Below are 19,505 nucleotides of genomic sequence, written 5' to 3'. Positions count from 1 at the left end.
AAATGCACTCTTGACATCCATTTGATAGAGTTTGATGTTGTGGGCGCAAGCATAGGCTAGCAAGATTCTAATTGCTTTCAATCTAGTAACCAGGGGCATATGTTTCTTCAAAGTCAAGACCTTCAACTTGTGTATAGCCTTGTGCAACCAATCTTGCTTTGTTCCTTACTACTATCCCATCTTGATCTTACTTGTTTCTATAGACCCATTTGGTTCCAATCACATTAGTGATTCTTTGATCTTTCCACTAACTCCAATACTTGATTTCTTGTAAAGTTGTTCAATTCTTCATGCATACCATTCACCCAATCAAGATCCTTCAATGCTTTATCTATCTTCTTTGGTTCAATAGATGACACAAATGAGAAATACTCATAAAATAATGTTAATCTTAATCTTATTTGTACACCTCTAGAAATATCTCCAATTATAGTGTCTAATGGATGTTCTTCTGCAATATTGGTTGGTTGGAGTATTAGAACATTGTTGCTTGTACTTGCTTGATCATTGGGTTGAGATGATGTACTAGCCACTTGATCTTGCACATTGTCATGAGAGCCACTTGTGCTAGCTTGATTTGTATCATCTTGCATATTTGAGTTAGTGAGCACTTACACTTGATCTTCTTCTTCATCATTCACTTGTCTAGGCCTCAATTCACCAACATCCTATGTTCTTAATGGCATTTTAAAGTTGAATGCCTCTAACATCTTCTAAATTCTCATTCTCATCTTCGGAACCCTTGGTTTCATCAAATTCAACATCATGAACTTCTTCAAGAGTATCACTTGCCAAATTCCAAACTCTATATGTTTTGCTAGTGGTTGAGTATCCAAGTAAGAATCCTTCATCACATTTCTTATCAAACTTGCTCAATCTAGTGTCTTTCTTCAAGATATAGCATTTGCAACCAAATACCCAAAAGTATGCAATGTTGGGCTTTCTATCATTCAAGAGCTCATATGGTATCTTCTCTTTCAATGGGTGACAATATAGGTGGTTGCTACAATAGCAAACCGTGTTGATAGCTTCAGCCCAAAAGGATTGACTCACATTATACTCACTAAGCATAGACCTTGCCATATCAATGAGTGTTCTATTCTTCCTCTCAACAAGGCCATTTGATTGTGAAGTGTACTTAGCCGAAAATTGATGTCTAATTCCAAATTTATCACATAACTCATCAATTCTTGTATTCTTGAACTCACTACCATTGTCACTTATAACTCTCTTGATGGTTGTTTTAAATTCATTGTGTATGCCCTTGATAAATGATTTGAATGTTGTATACACATCACTCTTAGTCTACTAGAAAGAATACCCAAGTATATCTTGTATAGTCATCCACTATCACAAAACTATATTTATTTTCACCGATGCTAGTGTATTGTGTTGGCCCAAACAAGTCCATGTGCAATAACTCAAATGTTTTACTAGTGCTCATCATGCTCTTCTTAGGATGGGTGTTTCCAACTTAGTTTGCTGGCTTGACAAGAGCTACAAAGTTTATCCTTTTCAAACACAACATCTTTCAAACCTCTAACCAAGTCATGCTTAACCAATCTATTAAATTATTTTATTCCAACATGACCAAGCCTTCTATGCCATAACTAACCCATACTAGATTTAGTGAACAAGCATGTTGGCAATTGAGCTTCACTAGCATTGAAATCAACCAAGTATAGATTCTCATATCTAAAGCCTTTGAAGATCAAGTTAGAGCCATCTACACTTATGATCTCCACATCATCTACCCCAAATATACATTTGAATCCAATATCACATAATTGAGCCACGAATAGTAAATTGAAGTTTAAGCTCTCTACTAGCAACACATTGTATATGCTTCTTGTGTTTTGCTATCAAATATGTCATACAGGATATAGTTGATCCGAACACTATCTTTTTCTAAACTCTATCAAACGTAACATACTAATCAGAAGAGAATTCTGGTTCTTCAATAGACGCTGAACTGGGAGCCACATTCAGATCTAGATTATCTTTAATGTCCTCTTCCTTTTCATCTTCAACTATCATATTGTGAACTATGATGCAAGCTAGCATAACGTCATGGAGTTGATCTCGGTCATATAGACGAGTAGGTTGTTTTAAAATGCAAAATCGACGACGCAATACACCAAAGGCTCTTTTGATATCCTTTCTTGCCCCTTCTTGCTGCTGTGCATACAACTTGTCCTTATCAGTAATGGGCATACATATTGACTTCACAAGTACAACCCATTATGGGTATATTCCATCAGCAAGATAGTACCCTAAGATGTGTTGATTCCCATTGACCATGTATTGGACTCTAGGAGCTTGTCCTTTTAGCTCTTTAATAAATAGAGTACATTTGTTCAAAACATTAATATCATTGTTAGAACCCGCAACTTCAAAGAACGCATGCCAAATCCAAAGATCATGTGATTCCATGGCCTCAAGAATCAACATCGACACTTTCTGATCATCATGAATGAACTGACCCTTCCATGCAGTTGGCCATCTTTCCCATTGTCAATGCATGCAGTCAATGCCACCGAACATACCAGGAAAACCTCATCTCTCACCAAGTTTGAGTAGATGGCTCAGTATCCTCCATAGTGGGGCACCTCAAATACCGTTCACCAAATATAGCTCTAACACCTTTGACAAAATTCTTCATATTGCCTCCATTGCAGTAGTTTCTCCAATCTTCAAGTATTCATCTAGTTCATCCGCAACACTGCCAATAGCAAACTGGCGAATAGCCGCACTGCACTTCTATAGTGGAGTGAGCCATTGCCGATTAAGGGCATCCACCCTTAGAGTGAAGTAATCAGACCATTGGCCTAAAGACTCAACGGTGCGGATAAAAAGTGGCCTAGACATCCGAAATCTTCCATAACATTTCCATTGAGACTGGTCTTATACAAACAAAGACAAGACTAAGCCTCCGTTAATGTGTGGTCGTAAGCAAGCAAAGCAGTAGTAACTGGCCAAACAGAAAAAGCAAAAACTTAACTAGGCAGAGTCTGGATTGTCCAGGCCAAACCAAGCAGCATGCTTACTAGATAATGATGAATATCGAAGTGTGTTCAAACTTCATTTCATGGTATACCACAATCCAATAGTGTTTGTTTTCGTTGACGCTGGACATTACCATTTCATGCATACCACAATCAATTGAAAATAGATAAAATACCTGCAGGGCAAGAAACATACCACATGGTTGTAGCACTAATCATCTTCCTCATCATCTGAAGTGAACATACATTGTCCGGTCAGCTGCTCACCTACATTGATGAATAAGAAAAATAGTTATTATTCAGTTCATGTGCAACAAATAAAGTTCAGAGGCAACAAATTTACCTTCCTCTTCGTCACTGAACCCAAAAAGCCAATCCTTCACACAAATTAACGCTTCAAGTGTCTCTAGAGCAAGGGATGTTCAGTTTTTCCCTAGAATCCTTCCGACAGCACTAAAAGCAGACTCTTGATGATACTGTGCTCACCGGGGTAGCTACGAAATCTCTAACCATCAGAGATAAGATTGGGAACACATCAGAATTCTTTTTCCCACCATACAAGGACATTGAATTTCTCATGTACTTTGCAAATAAAGATGTATCATTTTTCCAAAATAAAGGATTTTCAAGGTAGTTGATTTACTCTTCTTGAGATTAAAGTGGTGTCATGTAGTTGAAACATGTGTCTAAACCGTCTATGGTGAAAAAAATGCATCGGCTGTGCTCTTTGCAGCATTGTGCAGCAGCTGTTGCAGAGCACTGTGAAGCAAAATTAATAGATGTGGTGCACAAGCAGCCATAGCAGCTGCAGCCATGCCAAAAAGTGTAGTCAGGGCAGGCCAAACGTTTTTAGTTAAGGGGACAAACAGAGCATCTCTAACATGGACTCTAAATAGAGCTCGTACTCTATTTTTTGTGGCAGAGAAAAAAACCTTAATCCAATAGAGTCCTAACTCAAGTTCCTATTTTGTGAAGACCCTCAAAGCCCCATCTCCCATGGGTGCGTAAGAAGCTACATTGCCAAGAAAATTTTCTCCCCACCAACTCACTCCCGCATTGCAGCCCTATTCTCCTCTCCTGTCGTGGCTCCTCTGGCGAAACCCCTCGGCCTGGTGAGGTTATCCTCTCGGACATCCTTACCGTCCGTTCCGGTCAGGTCCATTCAATGCAGCTCCTCTCGTCCTGGCAAGGCACTTGACCTTGCCGAGGTCCCGTGCCCCGGTGCTCTTCGACCTCTCTCGTGACAGCCTAGTTGATTGGAACGGTGATATATATGGCCAAATGATGAGTAGGTCCCACACGTCAACGTCTACTCAAATGGATTTGATGGTTTTTATTTAAACGGCCTGTTCGCTGGTTGGTTTCTGGGGTGATAAGTCCGGCTGGTGCTGGTTTACTGTGAGAGGAAAACACTGGCTGACGAATAGGCTGAAAGGCTTTTGTTATAGTAAATGTAAAGAAAGTAGATATTTAAGAATAAGAGAGTTCTCAAATTACAATTAAGAGCAGTGGCTTAACCTGCTACTGCTAATCTCGAGGATAGTTGTGACTTTTTTTGGTTGTCTGATCCCATCTCGCACCTGAGACAGGAGTGGAGACTGGAGTGGAGACTGTGTGACTATTGTGGGAGAGAGAAAAAGAAGAGGAAAAGGAATCCATGGCGGCGACGCTGGCGAGGAGGGCGGGCGCTCCACGGCGGCGGCGGCGCTATGGGGCGCGGCGAGGGGCTTCGCGTCGGTGGGGTCCGACATCGTCTCGGCCGTGCCCGGCGTATCGCTGCAGAAGGCGCGGTCCTGGGACGAGGGCGTCGCCACCAAGTTCGCCACCACGCCTCTCAAGGACATCTTCTACGTGCGCAGCGCTGCTCCGCCTATGTCTTCTTCTGCTATATAGTCCATACCGGCCAATTTAGTTGTGTTTACCTCTTTGCTTGCTGTCCTTGTGCTCGCAGGGGAAGAAGGTGGTCATCTTCGGCTTGCCCGTAAGTTCCCCTCTCCACTGCTTCCATTCTGCTCTCCATGTAGATGTTTGGCCATTTTAGGGTCGCTAGATGAGACAGTTGTTTACATTGGTGCGGAATTGTTTCGTTAGGTTTGCTAGGCCTGAATTTACATTAGGGGATTAGGGATGCCTCAGTAGAACGTTGATTATGGGTGTGTTTTTTGCTATAGGACGTTAATTTGGGAAATAGACGTAGGAATTGGTAATGGGAAGTTATGTTGTTTTAGTGACCATGGTGAAATCTGAATGCTGTATCTTATACATTGGATGGCGTTTCTACAAACTAGAGATGTTCATCTCTGATGCCTAGGAGAAAACATTACAGTACATTTCATTCGTCTCATCTGATAGGGCAATAAGATAGGTATGTGTACTCGATGATACTCAAAGGACAATCACAATCTTATATGGGTATTTTCTGTGTTTTAAGATGTGCCTATGTAAGGTTTTTAGGCCTGGTTTCCCTTATAAACTAGGCCAATTGTATTCTTCTTAATTGAAAGGCAGAGATCGTGCCATTACTTTCAAAAAAAAAAACAATCTTATATGGGCCCACAGGATCCATGTTTCATTTTCTAAGCCATGAGAAAACATTGTAACACATCCACACTACTCCCAGAGTTTCTAGTCATTGTTGTTTCCTTGGTGATCCATTCCATTGGAATTTGTATATTTCCACCTTTGGTATTATTCCTTTTATTGTCTTTCTCCATCTTTTATTCTGAAAGGCAGAATTCTCTCACTTCAAATGATCTAATGACTGTATGGTTTGGCAACTATCTTTTGAATTTATTCCAGGGTGCATATACAGGGGTTTGTTCACAAGCGCATGTTCCTAGTTACAAGAACAATATTGACAAGTTGAAAGCAAAAGGGATCGACTCTGTTATCTGTGTAGCTGTGAATGATCCGTATGTCCTGAATGGATGGGCAGAAAAGCTAGAGGCTAAAGATGCAGTAAGTAACTACCCTGTAATCTTTATTCTTCACAGGATTACCATTTTAGCAGAGAATCTGAGATATAATGAGGGTACATAATGTATGTATCCAAGTATTGTGCTATTATCATTGTGATAGTGATAGGACTATCTGCCTTTTGCTGTCAAGTGTTATTACTTATTTGGTGTTCTCAACTACATAAATGTTTGTCGTCATTATATTCCCATCCTATCCTCCTCAGTAATTCCTTACTATTGACAATTGTCCTATATGCAGTCAACCTGTGATGTTTTCCTTGTTTTCCCACCTAATATGCCGAGTCACACCCCTAAATTATTGAGACTCTACATCAGATGTGGTGCTTTTTTATACTTCTGCTGCACTCCGTTCACCTTGGTGCATAAAACTACCAAATGCTAATTTCATGTCATGTCTCGTAAAGCTCACCCCAATTTCTCTGTACTGATGAATGATTGAATGATCTAATTTAGATGTCAAACTTATGGGAAACATGTTTCAGATGTATCATCTTATGATCTTAACAAAAAAAAAAAAACTGCAAATTTGAGTATGTGCAGTTGCTAGTTATTTGTAACTTTATATTAATTCCCTTGAGATCATATGCATATTCATATTTTTCCTATATGCAATGATTGGAAAATATAGATTGAGTTCTATGGTGACTTTGATGGGAGTTTCCACAAAAGCTTGGATTTGGAGATAGACCTTTCTGCTGCTTTGCTTGGCCGCCGTTCTCACAGGTTAATGGACTCAACTTGCAGTCATTCTTAAACTTCTGCCCTTATATTACAGTTTGAAGGATGGTGTTACGTAGTTTAATACTGAGTTACTTATCACACTGCCTGATTAGTAAAGCTCCTTTGTCTTCTGAGTTCTGACAAATTTGTCCTTGTTTAGTTGAATGTCTTTGCACCCTTTATGTAATTTATTTCCAGCCATGCCCTTGTCAGCAGAACCACATGCCATTTGGTTTAGTGTTGCTTTCATTTCACTAGGTTCATAATACTATAGAAGACATCCCAGTCTGACATGATAACAACCGTTCTTAGACAAAGAGTATCTTTTACATTTCCCCATTAAGCAAGGAAAGTATGCTTAATATCTAGTGCTTATGAGTAATGACAATACATCTTATGCTTGGTTTCTGTCTTCTGGTCTAAATCTTGACAACATTGTCATTTTTTAGGTGGTCTGCCTTTGTTGACAATGGTAAGATCAAGTCTTTCAATGTTGAGGAAGCACCGTCCGACTTTAAGGTTTCTGGTGCAGAGGTGATCCTGGACCAGATCTGAGCTTCTCAATGAACTTCGACTATCTTCAGTTTGTGCGGCATACCTCCTCTGCAGCCGCGAATAATTTAAATCTCTTACGACCCGTGTAAGAAGTTTTAGATACACTGCGCCCAGACTAAGGAATCAGAGTGTATGACCTCGGTTTTTCTGGAATGAATTAATCGATGTTCAGTGTGTGCATTGTTTTCTGTTTACATTGGCTTCAATTGTCTGTGGATTTGGTATGATGCCCAGGGAGCCAGGGCATTTCATGGCTCTCAAATCAGTGATGCAGTTCAATCCCTCTGAGAATTCCGGTAGTCCCCAGTGACCCTGTAGTTGTTATCCTATTTCAGTACATTTTCGAGAGGCGACAATCTCGATGTCGTCACTGCTGATCGCAACATTCAGCAGTCACCACAACGCACTCACTCGTGCAGTCGTGCTTTAGTCATCATGCATACAAAAAGCAGACGGCTAACCCGTTCGACCTTTAGAAGACAGGCATAGGAAATAGCCAGGAGCAGCAGCCGGCGGCGGCCATAGCCCAGGAGCCCGGAGCTGTTTCTTCGTCGCAGGAATGGGCAAGAATGGCATCCAGTACGCAGTGGTCAGTAATACTGCTCTGTACTCTCTTGCAGCGATACTACCTTTTCTTATCTCCCTCGCAGGAGGCCTGACATCGTCGCCGTGGTCGTCGCAGGTGGACGCCTTCACGGCGGAGCCGTTCAAGGGCAACCCCGCCGCGGTGTGCCTCCTCGAGGACGCCGCCAAGGCCGCTGACGAGCGGTGGATGCAGTCCGTCGCCTCCGAGTTCAACCTCTCCGAGACCGCCTTCCTCCTCCGGGACTCCTCCGCGGCCGGCGCCGCCCCGCGGTTCCAGCTCCGATGGTTCACCCCCGCCGCTGAGGTAGCCACCCGACTCATCGTCGCACGGTTGCGCGTAATTCGGTCTTGAGTCTTCTCTTGACACGGGCGTTCGTGACGCCGTTCCAGGTGGAGCTCTGCGGCCACGCGACGCTGGCCTCCGCCCACTTCCTCTTCACATCCGTCCTCGCGGAGCCCGAGGCGCTCATCGAGTTCTCGACCAAGTCGGGGATTCTTACCGCCAAAAAGGTTGCTGCGCCGGAGAGTACGGGCGTGTCAGGCGAGGGGAAACTGTTCATTGAGCTGGATTTCCCCATGATTGACCTCGTTGATTGCCATCCTTCTGAGCTGCCGTCCATCCCCGAGACGCTGAACGGAGCCTCCATTGTCAGCGTTCACAAGTCAACGACCGCTGATGACCTCATTGTAGTTCTCCTAATCCTTATTTTAGGCCCTGTTTGGATTGCTAGTTGCTAAATTTAGTCCCTCCTAAATGGTTTAGTTCCATTTAGTCACTCCAGAGTTGCTAGAGAGGACTAAAGCCCTTTTAGTCTCATTTAGTCATAGTGTTTGGGTAAAAAGTGACTAAATGGGACTAGATTTAGGAGCTCCTTACTTTCCTGCTTGAAATGTCTAGATTTTCTAATGCTACTGATGAAATGTCTAGATTTTCTAATGCTACTGATGTAGGTGCCTGCCTACTGCCTAGTAATGCACTTTGATGCCCAAGCATTATATCCAAAATTTACCAACATGAAAATGGATGGAAAGATTCCAAACAAATTTTCAAGAACATGATAATCCTACGTACAACAGCACTAAAATTATTTGTAGGCTGCATAAAGTTTACATAGAAGCAATGAAACAAAGATAAATAAGAGTGGTAGCTGATAATGAGGGAGTTCAGTTTGTTCAGGTAACTCATCACAAGAAAATCTGATTTTGCTTTCAGGTGGAGCTTTCATCAGGAAAAGAGGTTGCTGATATCATTCCTAACATTCATGAAATTAAAATGTGTTCTGGTGGAGGAATTATTGTTACAGGGCCAGCGCCTGCTGGATCTGGTTATGACTTCTTCACACGTTTTTTCTGCCCAAAATTTGGGATACCTGAGGTGATGTCATACTCTTTGTCCAAAATATATACATTGGGGGAGCTAAGATTGCTTAACATAAACTTAAATTGGAGTATTATACATTTTAGTATCAAATATATATAGGAGAATTTGTGACTGTTCTCATGATGTACCTTTATGGTACCTCGTGAATGCTTTATTTTCCTGCCTGTCTACTATGAATTTTGACTACATGCATGTAGTAAACACCACATACCTATATTCTTGCGGCTTCCTTTTTCTCAATTAGAGATGCATATTGATCCTTAACCAGAAGCCATACATATTCTGTGCATGGAGAATAATCTATCAGAATAGCTATTCTGTATCATGATACAATCACATTCCATCCTTCTAATAAGGCACTAAGCACCTTACAAGTCTGGTTTCACTGTTCTTGTTTATACATAACATTCTTTACCTCAGAGAATATGTTATCATGGAATCGGAATTTCTTATTGCTGCATTTATTGAAAAAAATCTACTATTTTTGTAGTAGTGAATTACAAATGTTTGTGTCTGGTACAATGTCCGGTTCTCCTGGTCCCGACGGTTTAGGAAAATTCTGTTTTGATTTCTCTCCTGTGTTAGTTTTACAAAATTCCTACTACAGCCTAACCCTCTAATAACTATGTTTTGACAGGATCCCGTTTGTGGCAGTGTGCATTGTGTCTTAGCACCTTATTGGGGCGGGAAGCTGGGGAAACACAAACTGACGGCATTTCAAGTATGTTTTTGCAACACTTTAGTATTTCCTTGATGAATCATCAGATTGGTTTTTGAATTCATTCTTGTGTCACCAGGCATCTCCACGGAGTGGAATACTATACCTGGAGTTAGAAGCTGCAGGCAGGAGAGTGCGAATTCAGGGCGAAGCTGTTACTGTGATGACTGGTACCCTCCTAGCGTAGCCGCTCAATGAACTTCCGCTGTCTTCAGTTTGGTTGTGCGGCATGATTACTCTGCAGCAAGGAATAAACTAATTCTCATTTCACCCGTCGAAAGAACTTAGATGCACTGCATCCAGTCTTTGGAATCAGAGTGTATGAGTCCGTGTTTCTGGAATAACTCAGTCGATGTTCAATGTGTCTGTATAATATTTTCTGTTTGCATTGGCTTGAATTGGAGCAATGAACTAGATTTACGGGCTGGATAAAGAACATAGATTTGAACAAGCTGCCTGTGGAGTATACTGATTCGTGGTGAACGCTTATAAAGAACACCGAATGTAATGTCGGGCTCGGGCAGGTGGATTTGGTTTTATGCCCAAGGGAGTCAAAGACTAGGCTCTGAAACTTGGATCTCGCACGACACAATTCAATTTCTATGAGAATTCTGGTACTCCCAACTCCCAAACAAACCTGCAGGCTGCATGACGGTACACTTATCTATCTATTATTTTACCACAATAGTGTTAAAAGAAGGCATCAGCCCACCATATTTTCAGAGCACAGAAATCATTACGGTGATTGAGAAAAAACCATTAATTGGGAGTGGCTATACATCCTCAACCACACAAAAGCGAATGAAAACATGACATGATATCATCTGAGAGTTATTTAGAAATCCCGCTGCTCGATTCTGACACACCTTGGTGCTTGTCAGAAGAGAGACGGTCTGGTTGGTGCTCGGCGGAGTCGGAGCCGCGGAGGTGTCGGCGCCGGGCGTCGCCGTCGCTGTCAGTGAAGGACTGTGCTTCACTCATCGTCTTCATCGCCTACTGAACCTGAGTGTCGTGCTGTCATCCGTATCTCCCAGCTGATTTTGGATTTCATTCGTTTTGCTTTGTCAACAAATTTTGTGTGTGCAGACGTCCCGGGGCGAAGGGTGTATCAACGGATGAGTTGGGCTAGGTGGCCAGCAAGTTATGGGCGTGAGAGAGGAGCCTGTTATCATTGATGCATGGTACCTGAATGAAGTTGGAGCGCAGTCTGTTGGAGAGGTTCAGGGAGAGCTTGAACTCCGAAGGCATCACCATGTGATTATTGATTCATTGTGCTCCCACACATTCAGGAATTAAACAACTGCAGTTAAATTGATGTGCTGCACAAAAGGTGATTCTGATAAAGTATTAGTGAGCAGACTTGCACACTGCCTATATTAAGATTATATGTCTGCAGTGTAATTAGTAGTAAGTTCCTTAATTTGAGTTTGTTTCCTTTCAGTATGTTCATTAGTTTTAGTTTTTTCAGTATATATTGTTATTTTTATATTGAGCGATATCCTATTATTCAGTTTGTTCTTTTTAATTTATTTTAGTTCAAGTCATTTCAATATTTCAGCACACATTGTTAATTTTTTTAGTTGTGCAGCTTTTGCAATTGTAATTGTATGATGTGTCATTTTCAAGCAATAGTGATGGGGTACTGTCAATGTTCAGTTTCAGCTATTTGATTTTTAGAAACCTAGCGATGGAGTATTGTCAATGTTCAGTTTCAATTATTTGATTTTTAGAAACTCCTTTTCAGTTGTAATGTTTCCATTAGTTTCAGTTGATTGAGTTCATTACAAACTCTGTTTTATTATTGTTTTAGTTGATTCAGTTATTCTGAAGCTCCTCTTTTTTCATGTGAGATTCTCGCGAGTGAGGGTTGTTGCTGCATGCACGTGATGTTTGTTGGAATTTTAATCACTTTTTATTCACTCTAAATTTTGGGCTAATTCTTTTTCCTTTATCTACCATTTGATTTCAAAATGTGTCATGAAACGATTGGACACAAAACTGATTGATGGATTAAAATAAAATCAACCAAAAGATGTATAGCCACTTGAAAGGATAAAGATGCCCAAGAGGAGGGGTGAATTGGACTAATTACAAATTTCTTTGCAATAATCAAATCATATGGTTAGCCCAATTAACCCCTTGTGCCTAGAAAGTGTTTCTATTGATCTAACGCACAAAAGTTTAGCACCCTAAGTTCCAATCCTACTCTAGCATGGACAATTTTAGGAATGTAAATGACAAGTGTTGAATTGCTCAAAGTAAATGCTTAAAGTAAAGAGAGGAGAAGGAACGCGGCGATGTTTTGCCGAGGTATCGAAGAGTCGCCACTCCCCACTAGTCCTCGTTGGAGCATCCGCGCAAGGGTGTAGCTCCCCCTTGATCTGCGCAAGGATCAAGTGCTCTCTACGGGTTGATTCTTTGACACTCCGTCGCGGTGAATCACTCACAACCGCTTACAACTTGAGTTGGGTCACCCACAAGCTCCGCCGGATGATCACCAAACTCCCAATCACCACCAAGCCGTCTAGGTGATGGCGATCACCAAGAGTAACAAGCACGAACTCTCACTTGATCACGACAAGCCTAATGAGAAGGGTGGATGCACACTTTGCTACTCTTGCTTCACTAATGAGGGCTCTCTTTGGGATTCTCAAATCTCAATCATCCTCACTAGGACCTTGCTCTTCTTGGCACTCTCAAACGTGTTTCTCAGCTGTTGAAATGAGCAAAAGTACCCGCACACACGAATGGAGGTGGTATTTATAATATGGGCTGAAAAACGAACCGTTATGTGCCTCTGCGAGGTGACCGGACGCACCGGTCATGTTGACCGGACGCACCGGTCAGTTTACTCCGAACTCCAGTGTTTACAGTGTGATCGGACGCTGGCCAGCGTCCGGTCGCAATTTTCCCTCACTGGAACCTTACTGATGTCGACCGGACGCTGGACCTCCAGCGTCCGGTGACTTACTGAGCTGGTCCGGTCAGTAGCCGGCACCTGACCAGCGTCCGGTCAACACTGACTGGACGTGTCCGATCAGGATTCTCCCTCTCTGGGACCTTACTGAAGTCGACCGGACGCTGGCCCTCAGCGTTCAGTCACTTGACCTCTCAGCGTCCGATCGCACTAGACGAAATCATCTCGGTCAAATGAACTGACCAGACTCTGAGCCAGCGTCCGGTCAAACCGGAGCCAGCGTCCGGTTAGTGTTTGACCCTCCATTCACTTCCAACTCTCGATCATATATGAATGAAGTTTGCTCCATTGGATCTAAGGACTATTTTGGAGCTACCTAGTGCTAGTTTTAGCAAGTGTGCACCACACCTAACCCACTAGACTCACCTAGGTCAAGCTACCCATCCGTATCCCCCTTAATTGTACGGCCAAAGGAAAAACAAAGTCCTAAACTACTCTAAGTGTCACTCCAACTCCAATCGACACTTAGAACTAGTCCATCCTTAACCTTGTCGTCCATCCTTTGAAAACCGAAACGATTTCCATCGTAGGGGCATGACCATCATGATAGCCCAATCGATCTACATTACTGTGACCTAACTTAATTGCCTCTGCAAAACACACGTTAGTCACAGTAATCACGTATTGTCATTAATCACCGAAACTCAACTAGGGGCCTAGATGCTTTCAATCTCCCCTTTTTGGTGATTGATGACAATACGACCTCGAGTATGTGAAAGAGATGAGGTTTTTAACATGCTTGGTTCATATAAGCTTTTGGCAATAAGAACAAAAGTGTTAGGCAAGCTTATATGACCCAAGCCAACATGATGTACTCAAAAGATATGAAATAAGCATGAGTATAAGTAATAAAACTCATTTGCATCGGAGTAAAACACGGAAGCAAAGCAAATGAGCATAGCACACGTGATATGACATATAAATAATTTGAAGCAGAGAGCACACATGTCATATATCATGATCACGTAGATATCACTATCGCATAAAAGTAGTTTAATGCATAGAAGTAAACACACGACGAATGCATAAAAGTGTATCACACATAAAACTCCAAATGTACTAGATAATAAGCTACTAAGTAAGCTAAGCTCCCCCTAAATAGTCACTCTCCCTAAGACTATCATACTCGAACCCTCTCTCCCTTTGGCGTCAAACACAAAACCTAAGGGTCGATCAACGGGGCTGCAGCGGATGAGCCGAACGCTGAGCTACGAGGAGCTAGCTGGAACTGGGCACCATCATCATCAGACCCTGAGCTCTGAGCAGTCTGACCCTCTGTAGCTAGTAATGAAGCTGAAGCAATCTGGGTAGGATCAGGGACTAGAGCTACTGTAGACTCTATAGGGACAACTGTAGTAGCTGGCTTCGATGGTGCCACTGAGGAAGGGAGCGCCTCTGTAGTCGCTATGATAGGTGTAGCTGTAGAAGGACCTAGAACATGCAGATATGGAGGAGTAGGCTGCCCTATCAACTCACTGAAGGATGCACCAAGGCTCCTAGACACTGTAGTCTCTATCACTAGCAGCGAGGACGTCTCAGCCAGTGTGAAGCCCGTCTGAAGAGGTGTGAACTGTGGGGCTATCACTGGCGAAGCAAAATACTGGGACACCTGCTCTGTAGGTGAAGCAAACTATGCTAGTGGTTGTCCCTGACTCTGAAGCCCACTAGGTTGTAACGTTGGAGTCATAGAAGTAGTGGCAGTCTAACCAAGCTGGGGCGAAGGCTGTGGCGGTGGAGCCCCAATAGCTGTCACAACATGCTGCATAAATCCAAGTAGCTGCTGCTGCATGAGGATCTGCTGCTGATGCATGGCCTGCTGCTGCTGCTGTAGAGCCTGCGTTTGCTGCTGAATAGCCAGCTGCTGTCTCTGAAAACTCGTCCTGCCGAGTCTGGAACTGTGCAAAAGTGGCAGCGGTCTCCTGAGCCTGGCGTGCCTGATCCTGCCTCATTCGCTCAAGTATAGCAAGTAGAACAGGGTCTGTCTGTGGTGCAGGTGGAGCTAAACTAGAGCTGTCGGCCTCATGATCATGTCGACGTACATGCATTTGAGGAATGTCCTTGTAGTCCTCGTCTAAGCTGTCACTGAGGTTGCTCTCGACCATCCCCTCCTGCTGAGCAAGCTCCTCCTCCTCAGTAGCTGCAATACCCCTGATAATAGCATCCTGCTGGGCTGCAGTCTCTGGTACATCTGGACGATGGCGCGGCTGACTAGGTGCCTGTGGTGTACTATGGCAGATCATCTAAGTCAGGTTGTATGTAGGGAACTCTATAGTTGCACCATTGTACTCAGCTAGCATCTCAGGCGGCCTCACTATAACTGCCCTGTGAACAAGAAATGTGATCCAATGGGCATAGGGCAACTGTCGATGACCTCTGAACCCCTCAGCAATAGTATCCTCTATCTCTGATAGAAGGAGATCCCAAATGTCAAACACTGTCTGCTGCATCAGAGAGTTGAGAAGCCATAGCTGTAAGCGAGTCAAGCCCTCGCGATACCCCATCCTCGGAATCAAGGTCCTCCTCATAATGGCATCCAACACTCTAGCTGTAGGAGTGAGATCACTGGGAGTCCTGCTCGACCCCTCGCCAAAAGGCTCCTTGAAGCAGTGGCAAACCAAATCTGTGGGAGACACCATACCACCATGAGGGCGTCTGGGAGGCGCTGTCTGTCCATAGCAAACATTATGTAACCTGACGGGCTGCTCCTGAAGCCTGAGTATCTCCCTGACCCTAGTGCTCGTCAGCCTGTAATCTCTGTCTCTGCAAAGTGAATGTATCTGTGCTATGGGTCAATCCATAGTGTAGCATAGAACTAACGAACCCAAGATGGAACATATAATCCTATCCATCCAATCAAGTCTGTTGCTCTAGCAGATATGTAAGGTAGGGGCGAATGTGCTCTCCAGCTGCTGCAACTATAGACTCAATGTTGCACACCCTCTGAGGTCTGAATATAGCTCCACTATTAATATATGCATTGTAGAAATCCTCCTGGAGTGGTGTGTAGAAATCCTTTGATGCTCTGTCATCCCTCCTCGGCGGGAACCACTGCTCAAAGTCCACAAACCTAAGCTGCTGCACCGCTTGGCCGTGGCGGCCCTCAAGTCCAAGTGTGTCACAGGAGGCGGACCCTGTGGTCTGGGCGGTGGACGAGAACCCCTCTGCTGTGTATCTGCCCTCGATGTAACTAGAGCACGGGTACGACCAGAGAGGCGAAGCTATGGCTGAGGTGCCTGCTCTATCTCCTCGGCCTGCTGTCCCTCCTAAGTCTGCTCTACTAACGGTGCCTGCTGCTATAACTCCCCCTGAGGCTGACCCTCATCGATGGCAACACGCTGACCTCCAGTCATGAGAGTCCCAGCTAGACCACCATGAAGGCGCTCAACCCGCTCAAGTGTAGCCCTTGCTTCTAGTGAAAGCTGATCAGCAATCCGGACTCCACTGCGAGCACCTCCTCTCTCAGCACGCTCTGCAGCCTCTACAACTGCGGCTGCTTTAGCTATCTCTGCATCTGGGTACTTGCTGCTTCTTTGTTGCCATCTTCTTTGTCGCCTTGCCTTTTGGATCTGTAGGCAAGCGAGGTGGACTGCCTTGGATCCTCATCACCTAGACCACCTCTGGCGTTCTTCACACGAGCCATCTGAAGGATCTGAAGAGAACAACTATCGCTGACACTTCTGAGGCTTGGTCTCGATCCGTACTCGCGAGCTTGGCCCCGAGTTGATTGACAATTGCTAATAAGACCTCAATGGCACCGACTCGCTGCACGTTAGAGTAGATCAGATTTATAAATAATAACAATAAATCTAGATACACGAAACCCTAAGAAAGCAAGCAATTAGGTACTGAAATTGGAACCAAGGGCTTACTACCTGACGAACCGGTGATCCGAGGAGAAGAGAAACAAAACGGGGAACATCGGATTGTGAGGCTAGGGTTAGGATTAGTGCTGTGCAGTGAATCGACGATTAGGGTTAGTAGGGCTAGGTCATGGTGGTGCAGGCATGCTGGCCACGGTAGTGGGTGGTGCTAGAACACGTTGGTGGGTCAGCACTAGAGCAACTGCGAGCGGGCGGCGCCGGCGTGGAGGTAGGGCGACGCTACGGTGGTGCGTGGGAACGGCAGCGCGGTGGCTCGACGCGAGCAGGGCTCGGTGGCTCGGGCACGGGAGCTAGCGGAGGTGGCACATGGGCGCGACTATGGCGACACGAGGAGCTGGGCTGTGTGGTGGCGCTCGGGCATGGGTGCTGGGCAGTGTTGGCGTGGGCGCGGCAAGCTTGCGGCGGCTAGGGCACGGCAATGGAGTCAACGGTGATGACGGTGGAATAGATAAAAAACACAAGGCAGCATCCGGTTATATGAGGGTCCCCCGTGGGATTGGATAAGGAAAGAGGAAAAGGGTTCGTATGCCGCACGAATCCTATTGACCGGACACTCCGGTGGCAGCGACCGGACGCTGCCACCTAGCGTCCGGTCGATTCCAGAGAGGTCCAAATCTCCTAGAATCATGACCGGATGCGTTCGGTGGACACCGACCAGACGCAGCCAGAGTCCGGTCACCTTGCCTTGAACGCCTTCATGCTCGACCAGACACTAAACCTCCAACTGACTAGACGCTGAAATGCAGAGTCCGGTCACTCCTTCGCAGCGTGTTCACCTCCTGTGAACTGACCGGACGCTGGACTCCAGAGTCGGTGCAGCGTCCGGTCACTCTTTTTCCAGCAAATCTTCAAAATTCTTCGTGCTGCCTGTTCCCAATCAAGTCCCAACTTGTATAAGATCCAAATAAACACCAATTGGGACTGATGTGAGTGACCTCTCTCAAACCCTCAAGTTTTTCAAAATATTTTGCCTTAGGCTATAATTCTTTTTAAGAAAATAGGAAATAAGAGGGTAATTTGAAGACAAACGACAAAACAACATTCATGCATATGCAATGCAATACTTATAAGTAAATCTAGTTGCTTATCAAGTTTGATCCAAGGTTAAGCTTCTTCACACGCTTTTGGGCGGTTATCTTAACCATGTTAAACAAGCCCTATATGCATGACAAAACATTGAACATGTTGTATATTACAATGCAATGCAAGGGACAACACAAGCTCATTTTTTAGTGAAGTTACTAAAATCAAGAACATTGAGCTCATTCCGCAATCTACAAAATGTTTCCTCATCTAGCGGTTTAGTGAAGATATCCGCTAATTGATCCTCGGTCCTTACATCTTCTAATGATATATCATTTTTAGCAACATGATCTCTAAGAAAGTGATGGCGGATATCTATGTGCTTGGTGCGAGAGTGTTGAACCGGATTATTTGCAAGTTTTACCGCACTTTCATTGTCGCACAAAAGAGGTACTTTTTCTAGAACTACACCATAGTCTAGCAAAGTTTGTTTCATATAAAGTATTTGTGCACAACAAGCACCCACGGCAATATATTGCGCTTCGGCGGCGGACAAGGCCACACTATTTTGCTTCTTGGAGGACCAAGACACAAGTGATCTACCAAGCAAATGGCACCCTCCGAATGTGCTTTTTCTATCAACTTTGCAACCAGCATAATCCGAATCGGAATAGCCAACTAACTCAAATATTGCTCCTTTGGGATACCAAAGGCCAATGCTTGGTGTGTGCTTAAGGTACCTAAGGATTCTTTTTACGGCAATTAAATGAGTTTCCTTAGGATTAGCTTGAAATCTAGCACACATACACACACTAAACATGATGTCGGGCCTAGATGCGGTCAAATATAACAAGCTACCAATCATAGAGCGGTAGAGAGTTTGATCAACCGTGTTACCTCCCTCATCTAGGTCGAGATGTCCATTAGTTGGTATTGGTGTCTTGATTGGCTTACATTCATCCATCTTGAATCTCTTGAGAAGATCATTAGTATATTTCTCTTGAGAGATGAAAATCCCTTCTTTCATTTGCTTGACTTGAAAACCAAGAAAGAATGTAAGCTCTCCAATCATTGACATCTCGAACTCCTTCGACATCAATTCACCAAACTCTTTGCAAGATTCTTCATTTGATGATCCAAAGATGATATCATCAACATACACTTGACAAATGAAGATATGCCCATCAAGCTTCTTGGTGAATAGTATGGTGTCGACCTTCCCAATGGTGAAACCCTTCTCAATGAGGAAGTTCCGAAGGCGCTCATACCAAGCTCTTGGGGCGTGTTTAAGCCCATATAATGCCTTGGACAACCTATAAACATGATTAGGATATCTAGGGTCTTCAAACCCAGAAGGTTGATCAACGTATACTAGTTCATTAATAAAGCCATTTAAAAATGCACTTTTCACATCCTTTTGATAAAGTTTCATTTCATGATCTGATGCATATGCAAGGAGGATACGGATGGCTTCTAATTTTGGAACCGGTGCAAAGGTCTCTCCAAAATCCAAACCTTCAACTTGAGAGAACCCCTTTGCCACTAGTCTTGCCTTGTTCCTCACAACAACGCCTTGATCATCTTGCTTGTTTCGGAACACCCACTTTGTTCCAATGACTCTTGCACCTTTTGGCCGTTCTTGAAGAGTCCAAACTTCATTGCGGGTAAAGTTGTTCAACTCT

At 43.9% G+C, this 19,505-nt stretch overlaps 1 protein-coding gene and 1 pseudogene across 1 annotated transcript; both read left to right on the top strand.

Annotated features, from left to right (window-relative positions):
* Positions 1–4,662: 4,662 nt before the first annotated feature.
* On the top strand, positions 4,663–7,452 carry LOC136449784 (peroxiredoxin-2F, mitochondrial-like; annotated as a pseudogene).
* Positions 7,453–7,590: 138 nt separating this feature from the next.
* On the top strand, positions 7,591–10,453 carry LOC136449783 (uncharacterized). The gene is made up of 6 exons (XM_066449973.1): positions 7,591–7,847; positions 7,941–8,147; positions 8,234–8,530; positions 9,057–9,218; positions 9,862–9,945; positions 10,022–10,453. Exons 1-6 carry the CDS (start codon positions 7,818–7,820, stop codon positions 10,127–10,129), a joined length of 888 nt encoding a protein of 295 aa, XP_066306070.1. The 5' UTR covers positions 7,591–7,817; the 3' UTR covers positions 10,130–10,453.
* Positions 10,454–19,505: the final 9,052 nt, after the last annotated feature.

This window comes from Miscanthus floridulus, chromosome 5 (genome assembly GCF_019320115.1).
Source record: "Miscanthus floridulus cultivar M001 chromosome 5, ASM1932011v1, whole genome shotgun sequence".
In the NCBI taxonomy this organism is placed as follows: Eukaryota; Viridiplantae; Streptophyta; class Magnoliopsida; order Poales; family Poaceae; genus Miscanthus; species Miscanthus floridulus.
This window is presented reverse-complemented; position numbering and strand designations above follow the sequence as displayed.

Coding starts and splice junctions, on each gene's coding strand:
- LOC136449783 (XM_066449973.1), top strand. CDS start 7,818: ATGGGCAAGAATGGCATCCAGTACGCAGTG. Junction 8,148..8,233: donor GGTTCACCCCCGCCGCTGAG/GTAGCCACCCGA, acceptor ACGCCGTTCCAG/GTGGAGCTCTGCGGCCACGC. Junction 8,531..9,056: donor CGACCGCTGATGACCTCATT/GTAGTTCTCCTA, acceptor TTTTGCTTTCAG/GTGGAGCTTTCATCAGGAAA.